Genomic DNA, 23,049 nt, shown 5'->3' on the forward strand with positions numbered 1-23,049 from the left:
AATTTTGTGGATGTGCTGTATACGCGCGTAAATGTGCACGCACCTAAAACACGAGTTTAGTTGTATATTGGTGCGTGCGTGATTTGAAAAAGATTTAGCATATAAATGAGTTGCAAAACTTGTTGTAGGCCTACAGTTTGTATAATTGTTATTTTCACAGAGCAACACAGGGTTCACTCATTCAGAGCTGTACAGCAAGTATTCTAGAGCATGCTGATCATAATTTTATTTTACCTTCACCTGGCTTTAATGATTAGAGAGCTATTTTTATTTTATAATTCTCTGTTCTATCATTCCAGATACTGAGGAAACTGTAGCTCCAACAGCATTTTTATGTACTGACAAGAAGCAACTTAAGTTCTTTGAGGCAGAGAAGAAGCAGCACAAAATCACACAAAAAATCAGTGACCTCAATGATACTGAGGAGAGAGGGTCCCTCTACCAAAAAGGGAGACAAGGTAAGTAGGCCTAAAACTCTCTTGGAAAAACATGTTTTCACACCTGAAAAATATATATTATATAAAATCTATATACACAATTGAGTGGAAGAAAAGCCAACATTTCATGGTAACAAGACCTTCATCCGAGCATGTTATTACCCAAACAATTCACATGTACAATAGTTACAGTACTTCCTAGAAGATATCATCTGTAGTACTGATTGACAGCAGATGCTTTCCGTCAATTTTATCACTATTTGATGAATCAATTAAATTGAACTTAACTGTTAAATGTAAAAGTTAAATGTAAAAAAAACAATGTATGTGAGTTGACTTTTATCATCGTAGTAATGCATTTGGTATTGTATTTTCTATTATGTTGTAGATACAGATGATTGTGGGACAACTGACACATTTTCCTCAGCCAACTCTTCTTCTGATGCATCTCCATCCTCCTCCATCTCTGCATCCTCCAGTACATCCAGCTCATCTTCATCCTCCTCATCCTCATCAACTGATTCATCTGATTCAGACAACAAATCAAAAAGACGGAGGAAGAAAAAGAAGCACCACCACCGGAGTCACAAGAAAAAGGACAAAAGAAAGAAAAAGGACAAGAAAAAAAGCCAACACGGCAAGCAAAGAGGTAAGAATATCAAGTTTTATTTTCTAAAATGTACTTCCTGGTAGCTTTATTTTCTTGGCTCTTCACTTGCTCTGTGCCCATGTAATCTTCATTACTTTTTGCAACCACTTTGCATCTATGTATTACTCTGTTTCAATTCACTACTTGTGTTTTTGTTATACTAAACCAAATTTGTACCTGTTTAAGCACGTCATCCTGAGGAGGCCATCAAGAGATACAAGAAAGTCCTTAAGGCGTACAAGAAAGGAAGAAAGTTGAGTGTGGCATATCGAAAGGTTGGTGTTGATCGGAACACCATCGTCGCCAGTGCCCCAATCTGTGAGCTGGCTGTCGTAGCCCCGAAGAAATACAAGGAGTTGAGGATTGCTCACATGCCACAGCAACGATTGCAGGACTTTGCAAAAAAATGTCTGGAGGTGTTGATTAATGATCCAAACCTTTTGAGGGATGTTGAAAAGCAAAAGAAAAAGGGAAAACTCATTCCTTTTTCTAAGAAAGCTTAGGTGTTGTGGCTTTGCGCGAGGTCCCCTGGAGCAGTTCGGTTGTAGCCCAGGTTGGGTATAGAGGTTCCAAGATAATATAAAAAATGCCAATGGCTTGAGTTTGCACAAATAGTGTTTGATCCTCATATGCTTGTATACCATATACAGTAGTTTTGTATACTGCTGTTTGTTTGTTGTTTTTGTTGTTGTATGTGTGTATCCGGGTATTAACCACGTGTTCAGCAATTCAAATGTGTGTAGTGTGTAGTGTGTCCGGGTATTAAACACATGTTCAGCATTTCAAATGTTTGTAGCGTTTCGTGTATCAGGGTATTAAACACATGTTCAGCATTTCAAATGAGTGTTGTGTTTCTTTGGTAAAATACAGCAGACATAAAGGCCTATGGGTGGAACAATCATAGGAAAAAAAACAATAAATATCGCATCAAATTTTGTACTTGTTCAACCTATTTGCTGTTCTTCGAAGTTTAGCAGATGGTTAGCAAACAATTAACAACTGATCTGTAAAGTGTGAGTTAATATATTAGTTATAAGCTTATGCATGTTATTGGACGTTATTCTAAAGTTGCACTTGTTCCTCATTTACTAACAGTTAAGAAATGAGGAGTAGTTGCAACTTTAGAATAACGTCCCAATAACATAAATAAACTATTAAATGATACTTAGTAAGTCATTTGTAAGCAAGTTACTAATAGATTATTAATGGTATATTACTAATTTAAGGTGCCAGTATAAATCATTGACACAAAGTTTACAAGTCATTTATTACTCATTAACCACCAATTTATTGATGATATAATAACTATCTATAAGCATCGTTATAAAGGCTTAACAAACTTTTAACTAACACTTAACAGATCAACAATAAATCATTTAATAACTGTTTACTAATGATCTATTAACTAGTTGTAACGGATAGTTATTATAAAGTGTTACCAAAGAGACATTGGGTGTGGGTTAAAAAAAAAAAAATTTTTTAAAACACGAAAAGGGAGGGGTTCTGCTTCCTGGCCACAATGGATGCCAAATAGGAGTGGGAACCTCTGGGTACCTTACGATACGATTTGCGATACAAAGCTCACGATAACGAAGATCTCACGAAATGGTGATTGAAGGAAAGAAGTCGATTTTTCCCTTGTTACAGGTTGTGTTATTCTCATAACGAACAGGAGATGATGACACAGAATTCAGGAATAAAAAAGAACAAAGAATTTACTTTTAAAGATGGAGGAGACACATACTGGGACACACAGTGTGTGTCCTGCCTCCAAGCGCATACCGTTTATATCCTCAACTGGGGGGAGGTTAACTTCCTCCCCAGCACTTGGTTGGAATGTGCAACCCCCTACCAGGATCGAATAACATAGACTGGTCAGAGAACAAAAGAGACTGTGAATGTGGAAGAGAGGCAATGTGGTGAACATATGTTTATGTGAATAAATGGAAATATGTTTCCACACGATACAACAGTTATCGATGCATCGGTCAGGAAATCATTCTATGATATGACTAATAAACAGAAAAACAATGTATTTTCATCCTTTTGCTGTGAATTGGAATGAAATTATAACTCGAACATCTCCAATCCACTTGAACTGGAGGGGTTTAAATGCCATCCCTCCCACCTTAAATGGATTGGATGTCTATGGCGGTCAATGGCAACCAATGACTTTTAATTATGGGACATTATAGGTCATTTGCGGTAAATTTTCAGTCATTTTTTTAAAGAATTGAAATGTTTATTCGCCGCCAACCTCCCCAATTCAGACGAATTGGACTTCTACTTGTGATAAACGCCATTAAATTCACAGCAGAAGGAAGGAAAAAGCCTGTTTTTTGTTGATAACTTATAGTAAAATTTCCTATTTGATGTTTGAAAATATTCATAACAAGAACTCTCCTCACATGTGCACTGTTGTAAAGCTCAAGCTTACTCTGGAAGGCACATAATTCCGTCATTAGCCCACACACTATGCTGTCCTTCCCCTGTAGCTTCAGGTTTTTGCCATTGAGATGAGATGGTATCGCTGTTAATTATGCCAGTTTCCATTTTTCCCAGCTTTTTGCATTTTTGCAAATTCTCCCCGCAATTTCAGTGTACCGGTGTCGAAATTACAGGTACCCCACACACAGCATTAAACCATTGGGTTTTTGCTATTTTGAAGTTAGAAAGAAGTTTTAAGTCACGACTATGTAGCCATGCAGATGTTTGGCTAGATGTACGACTTTTCGTATTTGGGGGCGTGGTTTTGCAAAAGGTCCATTGGATGCCAGGAATGCTAGGCAATAGCCAATTGCAGAGCAGCTATAAGTAGAGGCGGGCAAAATTTCCGATTCTTAGATTATTCGCGATTCGGCCGTGGAAGATTCGAGAACGATTCACAAACATCCAAATTCCGATTATTGAATTGTACCAGGTAAAGCGGAAATAAAATGCAGTCAGCGCGGTCTTCGGGGCGCAATGAGGAACGGACCGAGAGTAAATATCATATGCAGCTAATGCCGCTAGGTAAAAAAAAAACAAAAAAACAATAATACCTGACTGCGGCCATCAGCCGCTACAAACATCGTCCAGTTGCTAGTTGCTACAGACATACGGCAACATACGGCTATTTTAGATATCACATATATCTAGACTAGATGTGAAATGACAGACTTTCCCGCGCTAGTACACAGGCGCCATCTTAAAGCAGTAGACTTCTCTAGAAGGCTCTGTTGTAGAGAACCTAATTACTTTTTATCTAAAATACCCCTAAATCGGCAAAATCTTGAGTATACTACTAAAGTAGTAGTTTGGTTTATTTAGCCTGAGAGGATTTTTGAACAATTTTGGAACTAATGTACAAAATATTAAAAAAAAAAAAAAAAAAAAAAAGGGGGGGGGGTGCATCAATAATCGATTTATAATCGAATCAGAGTCTCTGAATCATAATCGAATCGTTAGGTGCCCAAAGATTCCCACCTCTAGCTATAAGTAGAGCTCGGAATTACCCGAGGGGCCGGGTAATGAGAAGCATGATGTTTAGCTACTCTCGCTCCGTTGCTCATTGACCGCGCGGCGCGCTGAGTGTGTTGTACTTCCGCTTGACTTGGCATATTTCAATAATCGGAATTTGGATGTTTGTGAATCGTTCTCGAATCTTCCACGGCCGAATCGCGAATAATCTAAGAATCGGAAATTTTGCACACCTCTAGCTATAAGTATGTTGCATTTAGTAAACTCTGGGAGCTGCGAGTACCAGCCATACTGTATTTTTGCCTTTCATATCCTGAAATTTCGTAACAAGAGGCAATATTTTCCCGTTGAGGCGTGTCTTAACCTGAAAATTCTGTATGTAGTGACGTTCGTAAGTAGAGGTACCACTGTAATACTACTGTACACCCATTCTCTAATATGATACGTGTGCTAGTGTACACAAATGTAAGTAAAGTGTCCATAAATCTGTTTTTATACCTATTTATATACTTATAACAAGGGCCTAGGCTTGGTCTCAACATTGGTAGGGACACGATAACAGTAAACCAGTATGTACACTTTTAGCTGGGGAAGGGACATTAATAAGACCAAACAAATGAACATGGGTCAGGGTTACATTTGTTACGAATATGCTGACAGAAAAATGAAAAAACATGGGAGAATGTCATTTTTCAACTCCTCCTTGTCCACTAGGGGTGAAGCTATTCCTATAGCTTGTAGGTCAAGTGAAGAGTGGTGTCCACCCGGTATTTGTATACCGGCGTGTATTGTGCAGTTGTGTCAAATGCATCCATGTTTCTTTGTTACAGTTTCATAATTTTTAACAAATTAGTTCACATAGGGACAAGAAAAGCTCAAGCCTTGTGTTATATTAACTTTTTTTTTTCTCAGTATCGGCAGATTCTTTGATTCGAGTGACTGAGACTCTAGTGTAAAAAAATATGCGATCGGGACATCCCTATATATAAGCATTACCCCAGACCTCGGCACAGTCTGTAACAGTCACCTCCTTGAGTGGTGTTCCTCCTGACATCCAACACGCGGTGGCGCTGCTTTATTTTATATATGTTCTTCTTCTGTTGCTGCTTACTTTTGTGTTGGAGTTAGTCTTGGAACGCGTGTGTGCGTACCGCTGAGCTCCGAGTGGTCAAGGTGGATTTATTATTATTATTATTTTGTGAATAAACGTGCGTAAGTGGAAGCTTTTCCTGATTTTGTTATTTTTATGCACGCATCCTACTTCCACGCGTTGCAAGTTGTGTAAATATGGCAGGATTAAAAAACAGTAAAGAATGTCGAGTAATTGTTTTGCTTTATTCAGGACTGAAATGCTTCTTGATAATTTACTTTTTAGTACATGTTTTAATATATGCTTTCCAGTTAACTATGTCATCAATGACTTGTTATTTTGTCTCAATTTACCAGAGGTCCGCAACCTTTTTGGTTTGGAGTGTCACTTCCAAATTGTCTTGTCAATCAGTGTGCCGCACCAAGATTAATGACACACATCCAAATTTTTATATAAAACCAAGGGTGAAAGTGGCTAGAATTTCTTGCCGGAACTCCCCAATGTGAAGGTCGCCACAGAGCCAGACATTTTATGTATTTATTTTTCAATCAAAACTGTATTTTTCAATGATTTGCAAAATAAAAGTTAACAAAAGCAGAAATTACCCCAACTTCCATCTCCTAATTTTTATTTTCCCTCATTTCCTCACATAGTAAATGCCAAATCTCAATTTTAACTACTTAAGAACATAGGTTATATATTAAAATTGAAGTTAATGTAAACATTTCCTTTTTTTTTTATAATAAAGATATAAGTACCATACATTCAGAAAAATAAGTACAAATGACTTATATTATGCAGAGTGAAATGGAATATATTTTGAAGATCGCGCAAACATTGACTTTTTTTAGATCTTAAGGAAATGAATAAGTAGCGTAACATAAATGAACAAATGTAAGTCCAAAGTGCATATAGACAGCTAAAATATTCTGAACCTCCCCATTAGAGCAAATAAAACTGAATATGATGAATAAGCCTCCTCAACTCTTTCGTTGCTCTTAAAGATTAATAAAGATTTAGTCAATCACTAATTGTGCAAGTTCTCTCACTTGAAAATATTAGAGAGACCTGTAATTGTCAACATGGGTAAACCTCAACCATGAGGGACAGAATGTGGGGAAAAAAACTGAAAATCATACTGTTTGATTTTTAAAGAATTTATTTGCAAATCATGGTGGAAAATAAGTATTTGGTCAATACCAAAAGTTCATCTCAGTACTTTGTTATGTACCCTTTGTTGGCAATAACGGTGGCCAAACTTTTTCTGTAACTCATCACAAGCTTTTTACACACTGTTGCTGGTATTTTGGCCCATTCCTCCATGCAGATCTCCTCTAGAGCAGTGATGTTTTGGGGCTGTCGTTGGGCAACACGGACTTTCAACTCCCTCCACAGATTTTCTATGGGGTTGAGATCTGGAGACTGGCTAGGCAACTTCAGGACCTTGAAATGCGTCTAACGAAGCCACTCCTTTGTTGCCCTGGCTGTGTGTTTGGGATCATTGTCATGCTGAAAGACCCAGCCACGTCTCATCTTCAGTGCCCTTGCTGATGGAAGGAGATTTTCACTTAAAATCTCTCGATATATGGCCCCATTCATTCTTTCCTTTATGCAGATCAGTCGTCCTGGTCCCTTTGCAGAAAAACAGCCCCAAAGCATGATGTTTCCACCGCCATGCTTCACAGTGGGTATGGTGTTCTTTGGATGCAATTCAGTATTCTTTCTCCTCCAAACACAAGAACATGTGTTTGTACCAAAAAGGTCTATTTTGGTTTCATCTGATCATAACACATTCTCCCAAAACGTCTTCTGGATCATCCAAATGCTCTCTAGCGAACCGCAGATGGGCCTGGACGTGTGCTTTCTTCAGCAGAGGGACATGTCTGGCAGTGCAGAATTTGAGTCCCTGGCGGCGCATTGTGTTACTCATAGTAGCCTTTGTTACTGTGGTCCCAGCTCTCAGTAGGTCATTCACTAAGTCCCCCAGTGTGGTTCTGGGATTTTTGCTCACCGTTCTTGTTATCATTTTGACGCCACTGGGTGAGATCTTGCATGGAACCCCAGATCGAGGGAGATTATCAGTGGTCTTGTATGTCTTCCGTTTTCTAATAATTGCTCCCACAGTTGATTTCTTTACACCAAGCGTTTTACCTATTGCAGATTCAGTCTTCTCAGCCTGGTGCAGGTCTACAATTTTGTGTCTGGTGTCCTTCGACAGCTCTTTGGTCTTTGCCATAGTGGAGTTTGGAGTGTGACTGAGGTTGTGGACAGGTGTCTTTTCTATCGATAATGAGTTAAAACAGGTGCCATTAATACAGGTAACGAGTGGAGCCTCGTTACACCTCTTTGACAGCCATATACGTATTTTCCACTCTGATTTGGAAATAATTTCTTTAAAAATCAAACAATGTGATTTTGATTTTTTTTTCCACATTCTGTCTCTCATGGTTGATGTTTACCCATGTTGACAATTACAGGCCTCTCTAATCTTTTCAAGAAGGAGAACTTGCACAATTGGTGGTAAATACTTGTTTGCCCCACTGTATGTTGAATTGCTCTTATTTTGTCGCTTCAATTCAACAAAGCTTTTTTTGGGGGGGGGAGATAAATGAGTCCAGGCGTTTTGCTTTGCTGCATGCAAACGCACATTGACGTGACTCATCATCGTCAGACTCTGATAACTGCAGTAGCTGGGGAAACCTCCATGCCGTCCGTGGAATAAAATCTATAATAAATATTGGTGGAAACGGATTACGCCACACAAGCACTTTATTATGCTTGTTGTTCACACTTGTGTATGTAAATCTGATGTTGGTAGATTGTTTTCTTCTTGGAGCTGAAATGCATGTGTGGCAGCTTAGCACTTTTTTTCTTTTTTTTTTACATAGCGTTTTCGGATTCAAAGCACCATGTACCGGAACTGCGTTCTGGCTCTGAATCTTATACCGGAACCGCGTTCCTGACCGTTCTGGCCCACTTTCACCCCTGTATCCAACAGAGCTGTATTTATACTCCAAAGAAAACAACATGGACATACACTGAAATCGTATAACTACCATTCTTCTGTTTCAATTAACTAAAAAATAAAATACACCGGCTTCCTTCAAAGTAGCTGTCCGCTGTGCTCTCATGCTTTCTGCCAGCTCCTCCACTCGCCGTACAACAGTTCTGGCTGACACAGGGATGGATGTCTTTTATTCTTTTTTCTTTGTGAGGCAAGCCATCAAACAAAACATCTGAGCTCGACAAGATTGCCTGTTTGATATATTCGCCATCGGTAAATGGTTTTCCGTGCTTTGCAATGCAGGGAGCAAAGTGAAAGCTTTCTTCGGTGGCGGTGTTTTTAGCAATGATAAAGGTTTTCAGGGTCTGTGTTTGTTTACTGTACCCGGACACAGCGCGTTTTAATGTCTCCGCCTTGTCAGACTCATCCTTGAATGAATTTTCATGTGTCTCGTAATGGCGTCTGACACTTGTTGTGCGACACACAACGCTCTCGAGGCATAATGCACGAAGAGCACAGTCATCTTTTTTTGCACAAAGCCCCACTCATCTGTCCACGCTGGCTGGAAAGGCCGAGATTTTTTTGCTGGATGAGCTGCCATCATTCATTTATCGTGCGCCTGTGTTTCTGTGGCTAGTTACAACATGTCTCTCTGTTAGCATGCAAGGAGCAGAGGCAGAGGGGGTGGGAGAGGCGCTCCCATAAAGTCCCTAAATAACAGGGCGCGCAACTGAAAATGTCTGTTTGAGGTTTAAAGGTGCATTTTTTTTTTTTTTTTTTAATTTTGCCATGCGCTTGCGTGTCACTTGACCCTTCGCGTGCCAGTGCTGACACGCGTGTCATAGGTTGCCGACCCCTGTTCTAAATAATACCTCTTCTGTAAATATTCAGCCTTAGCAAAAAGCTCTTCTCTCTTTCCAGTGAAATAATGTAATTGAAACTGTAGCCTCACAATACTAATTTAACAATAATAGCAAAAAATGTCACTTGAGTTAATAGTCTTAAATTTTTTTTAGTACTTTGGGCAGGGGATGGCAACCTGTCAGGAAAAATCTCGCCTCTATTAATGTCAGGAATCTAGCCTCCCACCCTTCGGGGATTAAATCATCAGGTCAGACGTCTACTCGAGTATCTACCTTTTACATGCGCATGGAAGAAGGAGAGTAAGGCACTTAGATGATGCATTACAAACCAAGCTCGTTTATTCTCGTGGCACATCCTCCTTTATAGCAACATGGATACATATTCATGAAACAGATTACACATTCAAACTTGGCAGTGGTCTATTGGTTGTATTCAAATCAGATAAAAGTGAGTTGCCCTCTTCTCCAACCGTCCTGAGTCACATGTTTCTCTCACCCATGTGGTATGTGGTGTCAGAATGTTTTATAACATTGTTATCTTTCCCCTAACTTCCCCTAAGCAGTTTAAGCAATTTAAGGAACACCTTTTGTTTCTCGTAAATTTTCCACCAGGGGAGGTATTGAGTTGCCAGCTCACCCCCCCCCCCCCCCTTACTGTGGAATGTGACCTGTGACTCTGTGACACAGTTGTAGAAGACGGTGACTTAAAGAGCATATGACACGAGAAAAAAAGTCTTAAATGGCATTATTATGTGAATTAGAATCATATTTTGAGACGATTCGACTATATACAACAATTTAGAAAAGCACAGATGACGAAAAATTAGTTTTTTAATCTGCCGGTTAGCCACGCCTACCATTATAGGGCTTTAGCGTCCCCAACAGGTGGATGACGTCAGCGGTAGACTGGACTCATCAGTTTTACTATTCAGCCCATTGAGGGGGAATTATTCAGAACGAGGAAAACGCGACGAAGAGAGCGGCAAAATGACATTTTTTCTGTCTCTTTACTTCAATATTTTTACAGGATAGTCTTTTTATTCAAGTATTTTCCCCAATAGCTATATAAATGGCTTGAGAAGGACCAGTCAGCTCGTCGAGGGGGAACTATTCACAACGAGGAAAACGCGACGAAGAGAGCGGCAAAATGTCATTTTTTCTGTCTCTTTACTTCAATATTTTTACAGGATATTCTTTTTATCCAAGTATTTTCCCCAATTGCTAAATAAATGGCATGTTCATGACATAACAGTCTTGTGCTGAATGGAATATGAAATAATAATGCATTTATTCAGGACGACATGGCAAAATTACTCCATAATGGTCAAAAATGTCGACTTCACCTTTACTGTCGCACCTCCCGAACGATATTTTATGACACCTAAATCGGACATATGTCATTTCCCTTCCCCGGCTTCGGAAAATGTAAACAAACCAGAAGCCGTGACAGCTAGCCGACATGCTAACCCGAACCGAGTGATGTTTCAAAGTCTTCAAAGCGGAAAATCACACATAACTATCCTGGATTATTTGACATGACGACCCGGTTGTCGATTGTCTTAGTGGATCGGCAAACTGCCCGGCGGAGAGCAATTTACAGTTCGTTCCCCGGAGGAGGGTGGCTGGATTTGTTGTGCAGCTAACGTGCTGCTGCTAATTAGCATTAGGAGAGCTTTTTACATGCCTATCAATGATCAAACGTAAGTAGTCCTTCATTTAAAGGAAGTTTGTAGTGTTTACTTTGTAATCGCTGTATTCGTATTTGACATAATACAAAACAAGATGTTTACTCACTTCCTCATAAGTCCAATGGTCCCACAGTAAATATCCACGGTGAATGGGAACCTTTTGAAACTCCAAAAAGGTGCATACGCCTCTCCCTCATACAGAATGATTTTTCTGCAGCCGTTTGGCTGGCGTGATGCGAAAAAGAAACGTATTAATCCGCAAAATCAGCTGAATCCTTCGTCCTCATACACAACAGTACACTGTAGCGTGAAGAGGACGTCTTCTACCGTACACGTCACAGCGCCCTCCTCCTCAATGCAAGACCGAAGCCGGAAGTCACTCATTTTCCTGGCGCGAGATTCAAAAAACTAAATAAAAATAGCGATCGCTTCCACACACATCCAAGCGGCCCATATCATTCAGGGGCATAAAATACCGCGTGTATTATGAAATAAACATGCTTTTTCGTGTCACAGGCACTTTAAAGGCACATAAAGGCAGTGGAAATCATCAAACTCAGACTCATAGTGAATACATGGGTTACAATTTAATAAAACCACTAACTAGGATAATTGAGTGCATGCATAAATGATTATAATGAATAACTAAAGACTAAAGGTTAACTAAAGGTTAAATGCAATTCCCTTTTTCTTCCCAACACAACCCAAGAGCCATATTGGACCCCCCAAAAAAACATATGTCTGGAGCTGCAAAAAATGAAAAGCCTTATAAAGGCATTATAATGAAGCCAACACACGCGGTCTATATTAGCTTACTATCCAAATAACTAAGTTGGCTACAAATACATAATGAGCCCTTATGATTATACAGAAGAATATGGCTGAAAACACAGACAAGGCTGAAAAAGCAGTTTCTGCTCTTGCACCCCTCTTTAAAAAAAATGCTGTATTTTAAGTAGAGCTGAAACGAATACTCGAGCAACTCGAGTTTAAAAACTGATCCGAGTAATTTTATTCACCTCGAGTAATCGTTTATTTTGACAGGTCTAAGCATCACGTTTTGCTCGGACTACTTTTAATGCGGGACAACGCGCTGATGTCACGTGCATAGAGGAAGAAGCAAAAAAAAAAAAACTTACTGCAGCCGACAACCGCTACAAACGACGCCGACGTTGCTAAATACTAGCCCGCACATGCTACGTTAGTTGCAGGTAGCGTCCAATGAGTCTCATAGGGATCACATGTATGTTGAACTAGATGCCAATTGACAGACTAGGCCGCGTCTGGGCAGCGTTAGCAAACAGCCGCCATCTTAAAGCAGTAGAGCGCTAAGCGCTAATAAAGAGCGCTAAGCGCTAATATATAGAGATTAACGTTACTGTCACTACTAGCTCACCTTACGGTAGCCCTGCGGAGGGCTAGGTTTAAATTAATTAAGACCACTTTCGATGCGTGGCTAACGTGTCTTACATACAGGCTTTAACGTAACATAGCGTTGTGGAGTGATGAGGGTGTCAAATAAAAACTCAATAATGCTAACTATCAATTTTAGCTCAGTAGTCATTGCTGGATAAAACACCAAGTAGCACTAGTCCCTAATGTGCTCCAATACAGCCTGTATCATACATTTATTTTGAACAGTGCAAAAACTCAAAATCCTATCAGGACTTACAGGTTAGACTAACTTCAAACTTAACTAGAACTTAAAAATGGCTTGACACAAATAGAAATTCAATTGAAAAACGTGGGAAAAAATCCGAACTTTTAAGTGATGTGTGTTATCAAGCGTAAAGCCATTTTTAGGTGTGTTTATATATATGTATATACTTTTTAACTCATTTACTCCCGGAACTGTATAAATACGTTCTATTTCCAAATGCTTCAGTGTCCCGATTACGTATTTATACGTCTTTTGCGTTTTTTTGTACAAGAAGCATCTAGAGCTTTCGATCTATCGCCAAAACAAAAAACAAGCCTCAAAACCCATTTTAAAGCAATAAAACTGGCCACTTGAGGGCAGTAGCGCATTTGTTAAGAGCCCACAACTCAATTCAAACAGTACAACTTTATTAGGGAAGCTAGCAGAGCCCCTCCGCTGCTTGCTGCTCACTTCCACCGCACGCTCGAGGGTCCTGCACGGAAACGCGCACGGCCAAACCAGTTCCCCCCCAGGAACATAAGTTCCCCTGGTGAACGAGACAGTGGTCACCACAAAAAAAGACTTTAAAAAAAATCCATCTTTACGAGACAGTCGGCAATGAGGGAAAAGTTTAACCGCTGTCGCAGCCACCAAACGTCATCTCTCAGTTAGGTAAGTGTGAATAAATTGTTACTTTGCTATGAAAAGCTCTATTTGGCTGGTTGTTCATGTTATTTTGTAAAAGGAAAACATTATTCAGATGTTTGGGATGTCACTGAAGCTAAAAATAGCCGTGTTAAAGTCAAAATTATGTTTGAAATTTTTGCGTTTACAAAAAGCTCATTTTCTCCGTTTTTTCATCAGAAATTGGAAAAATGCTCAAACTAAGCTATTTTCTAATGCTGATTTCTAAAGAATGAAATAACGTATGAACTTACTTTTTTTTCTGCTGAAAGAAGAGAGTCTAATCTTTCTTTTGGTGGGTTCCATGTTTATATAGCAATAGAACAGAATTTTTTGTGGGCCGTGCAAAATCAGTCAAAATCCAGTAAAATGGCCGGGAGCGAAGGGCCTTGCTCCGGTGAAAATGGCTGGGAGTGAATGAGTTAAAAATAAGATTTAAAGGTTTTTTGAGTGAAAGCAGTGAATTCGTCATTTTTTTTCATTCTAGTTACATCTGAGTTGCAATTGTTGGCTGTTTTCAACAATATACATAAAAAATAGACATTGATTGACTGAAAATGATAAAATGTCTTGTTTTCTCATGTATATCTATAATTGCTCTTCACCTGAAAATATATTTGTTTTATCCGATTACTCGATTAATCGATAGAATTTTCAGTCGATTACTCGATTACTAAAATATTCGATAGCTGCAGCCCTAATTTTAAGCCAAAAAAACTGCTGTGTTCGATAGAACAATATGTCTTTCTGCTGCCATAGCAGATTCATGATATGTCCGTTTTACCTTGTAAACACCCCCGTTTACAGACGTCGCGCAACCGCTTTTGTTTCAACTCAGCCATGAAAAGAAGGTAAGTAAGTATATTTATTATTTGAAATGTCTGACATTTTTAGCTTAGAATCATTAAATGATGTCTAATATTACGTTTTAAAAAACGACTTAAAAAAATGATTCACTCTCATATTTTAAGCTTTTAAACAAATGACGTCACAATGAAAAAGATGGTGTCTTTAAATAAGTCACGGATATCTATCTCATAACTATTGCTTAATTGTATTTTTTTTGTTACTGTCAAATTTTCTTTGATATGTTAGATGATAAATAATAGATCCAAACAAAGAAAAATTGTAGAGAAAAAAAACGTTTAAAAGGGTAAATATATGAAAAAGAAAATCTCAACCACTCCTTGATGTCGGCGATTTCTGCATCGCAACCCTTGTTATATTACCGTGTTTCACCCATAAAATCCCCCCCAAAAAACAGCGGCGGCCATTCACAGCTGTGTCTTGACACTCGGTGATACATGCTACATGGAGTTTTTAGATCGAAACAAGGTAAGTACGCGATAATATCTCATTAAAGTCATGGCGTCTTTAATTCTGCTCTCGCGTGCACTCACCTCCAGATAGGGTTTCGCTGTTTAATTAAAAAAAAAATTTTTTTGAATGCCCTCCTGTTCAAAATTTTTCTTCCCCCAGAAAATTGAGATTTTAAGCTTTCCAATGATGTATCACAAATGCATATAGGACAATTTTGAAATTTGGCCAAATTGGGGGTATCAGAACGGAACTTCAAGTCACCTGTGTTGTCCGCCATATTTATTTTCCCTGCAGTGCATCCTATAATGACGCTCGTGACTACTCTGTAGTCCAAAGCCGCCTCAAGGTTAACTTCGCTTTGATGAAATTAAAGAAATGAGATTTTTGATGTCATTTTAATTTTGAAGATTTGAAAAAATATCAACAAAATGGAACGTGCATAATGTGCCCCTTATCTTGGCAACAGGGTGCAATAAAACGCAGCCTGCATATAAAAACTACATTTTTAAAAAGAGTTTTTTTTTTTCCATTGAACAGGATTATTTTAATTTTCACTGCATTTTGCAATTTGGAACTGCAACATGAATATAATGTTAAATAAATAACAAAAACTAACTGAAATATTTTAATTTAAATAAAATTGAAATAAATATAACTTTTAGATTAAACCAATCGCCAAGGTCAAGTTGCTCAACATTAGAACAAGAACCCTTGGTAACATAGAATTGGACTTAAAATCAATTAGATCATATGTTGTTTATGTAAAACACATATCATTACTACTAATAATATTAACTAGTTGAATATTAATGGAGAGCGAGACTGAGAAACAGAGCAGGTGTGTATGACTCGTATCATTATTTACACATACGCACGCACACCGCCCCACAAACACACACACACTCACCCCGTCTCAACACAAAGTCACCGGAGAGAAAAACACAGGCTGTATTATGAAAAACGTTATTTTGAACAGATGTTTACAATGGCGAAAGACTTAACAAAAGTAGGCTAATGGTAGGGAGGAAAAAAGTTAGCCGTCTTGGCATGCTAACTAACCACATTATCTGCCTCTTTAACAAGCTTACGTTATTGTATTTGTTTAACCATTCCTAGACACACTTAGCACGCTGGAGTGAACTCTTGTATCTGGTGGGAAACATTCATGACAGAATCTACCTACCTTAAATTTTGTGTAAATGTGAAATTATGTTGGCGGTTCTGCTGTCCTTCCTCCTCTAAGCCGTGGCCGTGTGTTTCTTTTCCGGAGCCGAAGTACTTACCATACTAGCGACTGTCTTTTTTGAGGGGGGGCTCAAGGTGCTGTGTCACAGACAGACACATGACAGATCAACAACCGGAGGGGGTGAGTGCTGCCGCTCTAAGCCAAGGATTTCTTGCTGCATTTTTGGGACATCAAAAATAGCTAAAACCGTACTTCGGTTGTTGTGGCCAAAAAAAACCGAACTCAGACACTTTGGTTTTGACAGTAGACAACGAAGGTGTCTCTCGCTTTTTTGAGGCTAAGACTTTTATACCGGGACTTGGCTCAGAAGCATTTCGTAGCAACAAAAGCAGGGTACATCTGGACTTCTTTTGGCAAAAACAAGGGGTCCACTTGAGGTCTTTTGGCATTTCATGCTGATCCCTTGGTTATACAAAAACGGGACATTCCGAAAACTTTTATCGCACTTCATTGAATCGCCGGGTGTATGTGCACCGATCTTTGTGCACGATACAGTTTACACAAGAAGAGAGCCATATATTGTATTATGCACCCATAACACGATATGATGTAAATTTTAGTGGTTCTGAAACTAACGTTTTCATACCATGGTGAATGTTGAAACCGATAACTGGCACATGCCTAAAAAGGTGGAACTGAACTGAGCTGAATTCACTTAAATTGAATAATTTATGAACTGAAGGAGGACTGTGGGTGGTCCACTCAGACTGATGTTTCCGGTTCAGCGCGAAATCACCGTTGTTTACAAACATTCTTGCGCCACACTCAAAAATGGACCAAGCCGACGAGAGGATCATCAAAGAGGTCCGCAAGTATGACCACTTGTACAATGTTTCATCAAAGCATTATAAAGATTGCCAAATGACGAGCAATTTGTGAAAGGAGATTGCTGAAAATACGGGGCTGCAGCTCGGCGAATGCATAAAAAAAAAAAAAAAAAATGGAAAAACCTTCAAGACAAGTATGCTTGTTCGCAAGCGAATGGCCACACGAAGCGGTGACCCAGCCGGCCAAAAACTGCCAGCTTTTTATCACTTTGTTGTATTTTTGGTTGGTGCACTTTATCATTTATTTTGTACATACTGTATGTTTGCTGCGAGTCTGTGACTTATTTACATTTACACTTCAAGTATACAAGAATAAAGCACAGGTTTGGTGTCAAAAGAGTTGTTTTGAGGATTCATTTTCAACAACAGACAGTTTACACACTTGATACATCGTCACCAAAGAGTTCTTTTGAGGTTTAATTTTCAACAACAGACAGTTTACACACTTGATACATCGTCACCGATTGAGAGTGGCCTGGTACTTTACTGATAATGTGTTTACCATCAAGGCTTCCAACGCAGTTTGGAAAATTCCATAGCTGCCAGAAATCTGCTAAGGCTTCCCACTAGCTGGTTGTAGGACATGGCAAAACATCGGGCTGGAGGGCTGTCCACAATGCTAGCAGACCTTGGACAAAGCGCTGGACACAGTACTCGATGCCAGTTTAAAGCTCGCCGCCACAGCTTGCTGGCTTCCACCCGTGGCTAGAATTGGTAATGTGACTGCCAGCCTCTGTGTGGCATCAACCATCAGACAGACCACCTCTGGCATCCACCCGTGGCTAGAATTGGTAATGTGACTGCCAGTCTCTGTGCGGCATCAACAGTTGGACAGACCACCTCCGCACCGGTCTTCTGCGTCTCCTGTGCCTCGACATTTGTATGATCAATGATGATGTATGATTTGTTGGTCAATGTTGATGAACTGAAGATTCACACTGAAGCGTTCTGTCTCCATTGCCATTGTTGTCTAACCACAAGAAAACTAAAGGAATTCGACAAGAGTCCCCCAAAACCGTACAAACACAACGCCACACACTTGGCGGTGAATTACAGATTAACGCGTTCCCTTGACACAGAACTTCGAATGCTCATTGACGACGTAGGGTCTACACTGCGCCACTCCGTCAACGTAACCCAAGAGCATAAATTAGGCTTTATAATGGTCTTATGCCGCTACTATCAAATAAAGTGTCATCAAATACCATCACTAGCAATTAATGAAACAACTGGTACAGTACCTGAAGAAATGGCGCAAACATGAATTTTGATTGTCATTTACATCTGTAGCGCTGCAATGTATGCAAGTAGGCATGTTGAACGACCACAGGTTGGACAAATACCCCATACTAAATAAATACCCCATAATATAGGGAGGATAGCTGCGGTTTATAGTCCAGTGCGGCTTATCTATGAACAAATGCCTTTTTTTTTTTTTGTTTTTTTGGTGTCAAATTTGGTGGGTGGCGACCTATAGTCAGGTACAGGGTGACCCAAAAAGATGCGTACCCATGAAAATTTCAATTGTGACTTTGATTAAAAAGCTATTTATTTCAAATTACAACCACACATTATTCAGTTTATGGAAGACCATTCACCAGAGTTTCAGCTATTTCTGTCAATTTTTAGTCAATTTATGGCTTTCCCAAGATGTGTTCCAAATGTCCACCATTCCGTTGCAAGCAAACCTGTACTCATCTGACAAAGTTGTCAATCACTTTTACACACTCCTCTTTCGGGATCTGGTGAATGGTCTTCCATAAACTGAATAATGTGTGGTTGTAATTTGAAATAAATAGCTTTTTAATCAAAGTCACAATTGAAATTTTCATGGGTACGCATCTTTTTGGGTCACCCTGTATTTGGGTTGTGAGTCAAATCATTTAAAAATATTTTATAAACTTACAAGTAAACTGACATACACAGGCATAGTGCAGTGACAATAGAAAACATATAGTCACAATCAAATGCCTATATTCAACCAATACATTTTGGGCAAACACGTTTTTGACTTTACCAGTGATAAATTGCTTCCAACTGACAGGTTAGCTCGGCGCTCAACATTGCAGTGAGCCAGTTTTGTTGTTTCGGCGCATGCACCGTTAGTGTTCCTCGAGACCGACGTAACGTCATTTCAACGCTTTTGATTCGGAGCCATAAACTTGAAATAGTCCACAGACAGGATTCCTAGTCTTCAAAAAGAGAGTTGTATTCACGCATCCGCAAAAAAAATCCGATGTCAGAATTTGGTGGTTACGGATACAAATGCCTAATACAAACACGAATGTGTAAATATGAGTACACAGCTTCCATGGGGCGTGTTTTAATCACGAGGACTTTACATGATTCGAAGCTAAAGTTACGATGTTTAAAGTATTTCAACCGAAAAGGTGTTTTTAGTTGTTTTTGGCCGATAGTTTTCGGCGCCAAATTTTTGTACACATCTCTGTGAAACAATTTCTCTTGAGCCTCAAAATGAAACCGCATATTTTTTTCCAGTTTTTTTTATGAATACTTTTTAAAACCGTGCCCTGCACTGTGTTCGCAAAACCGCAAGGGATCACTGTAGTCGTCTTCAATTTTGCACAAAGGAAAGATGCGGCCGATGGTTTTCGGCGCATAAAAAACGCATCTATAAGCAAAAAAATGTTTCTTGCGGCTCAAAATGAAACCGCATATTTTTTCCCACTATTTTTTTGTGGATACTTTTCAAAACTGCACCATGTACTGAATCCACGAAAACGCAAGAGATCACTGTACTCGTCTTCTCCCAAGTTTTGCGAAAAGGAAAGACGCAGTGGGTGTCCGTAAAATATAGCAATGGTTTTCATGTGTCTTGCAGGTTTTAGAAAATATCTTGGTGCTGAGCGTCAGGAGCCTGAATTACCTGGTGTTAAAGAGGATGTTGACCTCCCCCAAATCAAAGAGGAGGAGCCAGAGCCCTGTCAACAGAAGGAGAGCGAAGAGCAACATCCGATCAAAAAGGAGGAGGAGGAGCTGCCATATTTTAAAGAGGAGGAAGGTGTCGCCAGTTGGACTGGTGAGCCCTTGAAGAGTGACAATGGTCCGGGAGAGGTAGGCACAGGGGCGCAGCCTCCAAGCGGCAGCAGCAGAGAAGGATTGCAAGCAGACATTTCCATCGCTCCATCAGACAGAAATGGCACCACGTCACACTCACCTTACTCTGACGATTGTCATAAGAAATCTCACTGTGACAACAAACTTTGCAAATGCTCTCAGTGTGGGAAAGCCTTTGCGAATAAGAAAACTTGTTGCATGCAAATGAGAAGCCACACTGGTGAAAAACCTTTTGTCTGCTCAGTTTGTGGTCAAGGATTCGCTCAAAAAACAGCCTTTAAACAACACACAAGAACCCACACTGGTGAAAAACCTTTTTCCTGCGCAGTTTGTAATCAAAGATTCGCTCAGAGGCCTCACTTAGAACGACACACAAGAACCCACACTGGCGAAAAACCTTTTTCCTGCTCTGTTTGTGGTAAGCGTTTCAGTCAGAAGAACGGCTTACAAATACACACAAGAACACACACTGGCGAAAAACCTTTCTCCTGCTCAGTTTGTGGTAAAGGTTTCAGTCTCAAGTACATTTTAGAAGTACATACAAGAACCCACACTGGCGAAAAACCTTTTTCCTGCGCAGTTTGTAATCAAAGATTCGCTCAGAGGCCTCACTTAGAACGACACACAAGAATCCACACTGTCGAAAAGCCTTTTTCCTGCTCAGTTTGTGGTCAAAGATTCAGTCACAAGAGCAACTTAAAACGACACACAAAAACCCACACTAGTGAAAAAACCTTTTCCTGCTCAGTTTCCGGTCAAAGATTCAGTTGCAGGACCACCTTAGGACAACATATAAGCACCCACACTGGTGAAAAGCCCTTTTTCTGTTCTGTTTGTGGTCAAAGATTTACCCAAAAAGGAAACTTGAAAATGCACGGAAGAACCCACACTGGCGAAAAACCATTTGCCTGTTCAGTTTGTGGTCAAAGATTCACTGTAAAGGCAGCTGTGACAGCACACATAAGAACCCACACTGGCGAAAAACCTTTTTCCTGTTCAGTTTGTGGTCAAAGATTCAGCCAGAGGGGCCATTTAAAAACACACACAAGAATCCACACTGGCGAAAAACCATTTGTCTGCTCAGTTTGTGGTCAAAGATTCAATTACAAGAGCGGCTTAAAAACACACACAAGAATCCACACTGGCGAAAAACCTTTTTCCTGCTCAATTTGTGGTCAAAAATTCGCTCGTACGTCTCAGATAAAGAAACACGTGTGTGTTGGTGGGAAAAGCAGTGGCCAATGACTGTTTTGCCTGTCATCCATAGTGGCTTTATCAGATTTTGCACGCAGGACGATAGTATTCCGTAGAGCTCCCTTAAATCCTGTTACGGATTGGCATTTTTGGTGCCTCACTTTGTCCAATCGTTGTATGATGTCTACCTTATTGCCACAACCTCACCTGATTGAACTCTCCCAAGTTAAGTGGCATTATTTATACAGTACTCTCCCTTTTCTATAATGTCATTAAATAAATATGGAAAACTAGGATTGATTGTTCAGTGTTGCAAAATGGCTCACAAATTTTTTTTTCTTTTTTTTTTTGTGGGAATAATGTACGTATATATATATATATATATATATATATATATATATATATGTGTGTGTGTATATATATATATTTTTTTTTTAAATTACTATTACCGTAATTTCTGGAAAATTGGGCGCACCTGCTTATAAGCCTCACTGTTACTGATGGGGAGTGATTTATGCTTTTGTTCAGGTATTTATACTTTTGTTCAGGTATGTTTTTTTTCCCCTTTTACTTTGTACTGGTTTATGTTTGTTTCACCTGTATTTTTCGTTTGCAGTAGTTTCCACCTGTGCGATTAGGGAGCGCCTCTACAGCTAGAACCACTTCACCATCAGTCAATTATCCTATCATCTGTTCGTCCTTCTACTATATGATTTGAATTGTTTGCTCTGTTCAAGGGAGGCGGTGGAAGCTCTCCATTTGGTTGTGTTGGTTTGTTGAAGCCTGTTATGTTTTTGACTTTGGTTGTTCTGTTTATAAAGTTTACTTTCTGCCACTGGTTTATTAATCTTGTTTTGTCTTTTTTCCTTTGGGTTGGAACAGAGGTAGGGACTTTAGGTATACACCTGCAGGTATACATCGTGTCTCCCACTTCACGTAGGTACTAACTCTCTGTATTAGTCAGATAGAGCGGCAACACCACCCATGTATTTTGAAGCACTACAAGTGCCTGTTGCATTAGGAATTAAGTTTTTTTTTGTTTTTTTGGGGGGTGCTAGATTTAGTTGGGGTTAGGGTTTTGGACCTGTTTATTTGGTGTTTGCTGCTTAGTGCAGGGGGTTGGGTGTTTGTGTGCTCTGTGTCCATTGCCTAGTTGTTGTTTTTTTCTGTTAAATAAAATAATTAGCAATTTTGATTGTCACTGCCTCCTCCTTTCACACCTGCCACCTTGTTACGCTCGCAGCCTCTGCCCATCAGGGGTACATGTGACACTCATCCAGTTCATTTTTTAAGGAAAAACCATTTTGTACATACCGAAACCTCTCCTATATAAGCCACATTGCCCACATAGTAACATCAGATATTTAAGAAGAAATGCACAGTTTTCAAAATTTTAATAAGCTAACTTTACTTTTCAAACAGTGCCAGGAACACGGCAGTTACATAGCAGCAACATGGCAGTAATACAGCACTAACTGGGCTGGTTTAAGAAAAAAAAAACATTAAAGTCACTGTTAGCCATCTTCCTATTGTGCACTGAAACAATGGAAGTCTTCCTCCTCAATGTCAGATATGAACAGGCTCAGATACACTTCCCTACGCATCTTCTCAGTCTCTTTCGTCGTCGCTTTCAATGTCTCTAATCATGAGGCAAATTCCCTTCTGAGCTTGTGCTGTCCTGCGTCACGCAGCAGACCGGATTTTCGAGACCCATTGGCATACCTGTTAAGTTGTAGAAATTGCAAATAGGGAGATTTCTGTTTGCCAACCCCGATGACGCGCGCGCGCGCGACAATCACTAAGACAAAATGCAACCATTTTTTTTCAAGTTCATTTTGGTCACAACACTTGTGTAAAAATTAACTACACTG

At 39.6% G+C, this 23,049-nt stretch overlaps 1 protein-coding gene across 4 annotated transcripts in view; it reads left to right on the forward strand.

Moving 5' to 3' along the window:
* The window catches only part of LOC130928544 (gastrula zinc finger protein XlCGF57.1-like), a 34,267-nt gene extending 11,944 nt beyond the window's left edge, over positions 1-22,323 (forward strand). For 2 of the 4 annotated variants that reach the window (XM_057855238.1, XM_057855239.1), the window contains exons 3-5: positions 300-458; positions 826-1,086; positions 1,273-2,052. In XM_057855238.1, coding sequence (XP_057711221.1) covers positions 300-458; positions 826-1,086; positions 1,273-1,589 — 737 coding nt within the window. In that variant the 3' untranslated portion in view covers positions 1,590-2,052. Of the gene's footprint in view, positions 1-299; positions 459-825; positions 1,087-1,272; positions 2,053-19,748 lie in introns of those variants that run through there. The other 2 variants (XM_057855236.1, XM_057855237.1) reach the window with 1 other exon arrangement.
* The last annotated feature ends 726 nt before the right edge of the window (positions 22,324-23,049 follow it).

Source organism: Corythoichthys intestinalis, chromosome 13, assembly GCF_030265065.1.
Source record: "Corythoichthys intestinalis isolate RoL2023-P3 chromosome 13, ASM3026506v1, whole genome shotgun sequence".
Taxonomy (NCBI): Eukaryota; Metazoa; Chordata; class Actinopteri; order Syngnathiformes; family Syngnathidae; genus Corythoichthys; species Corythoichthys intestinalis.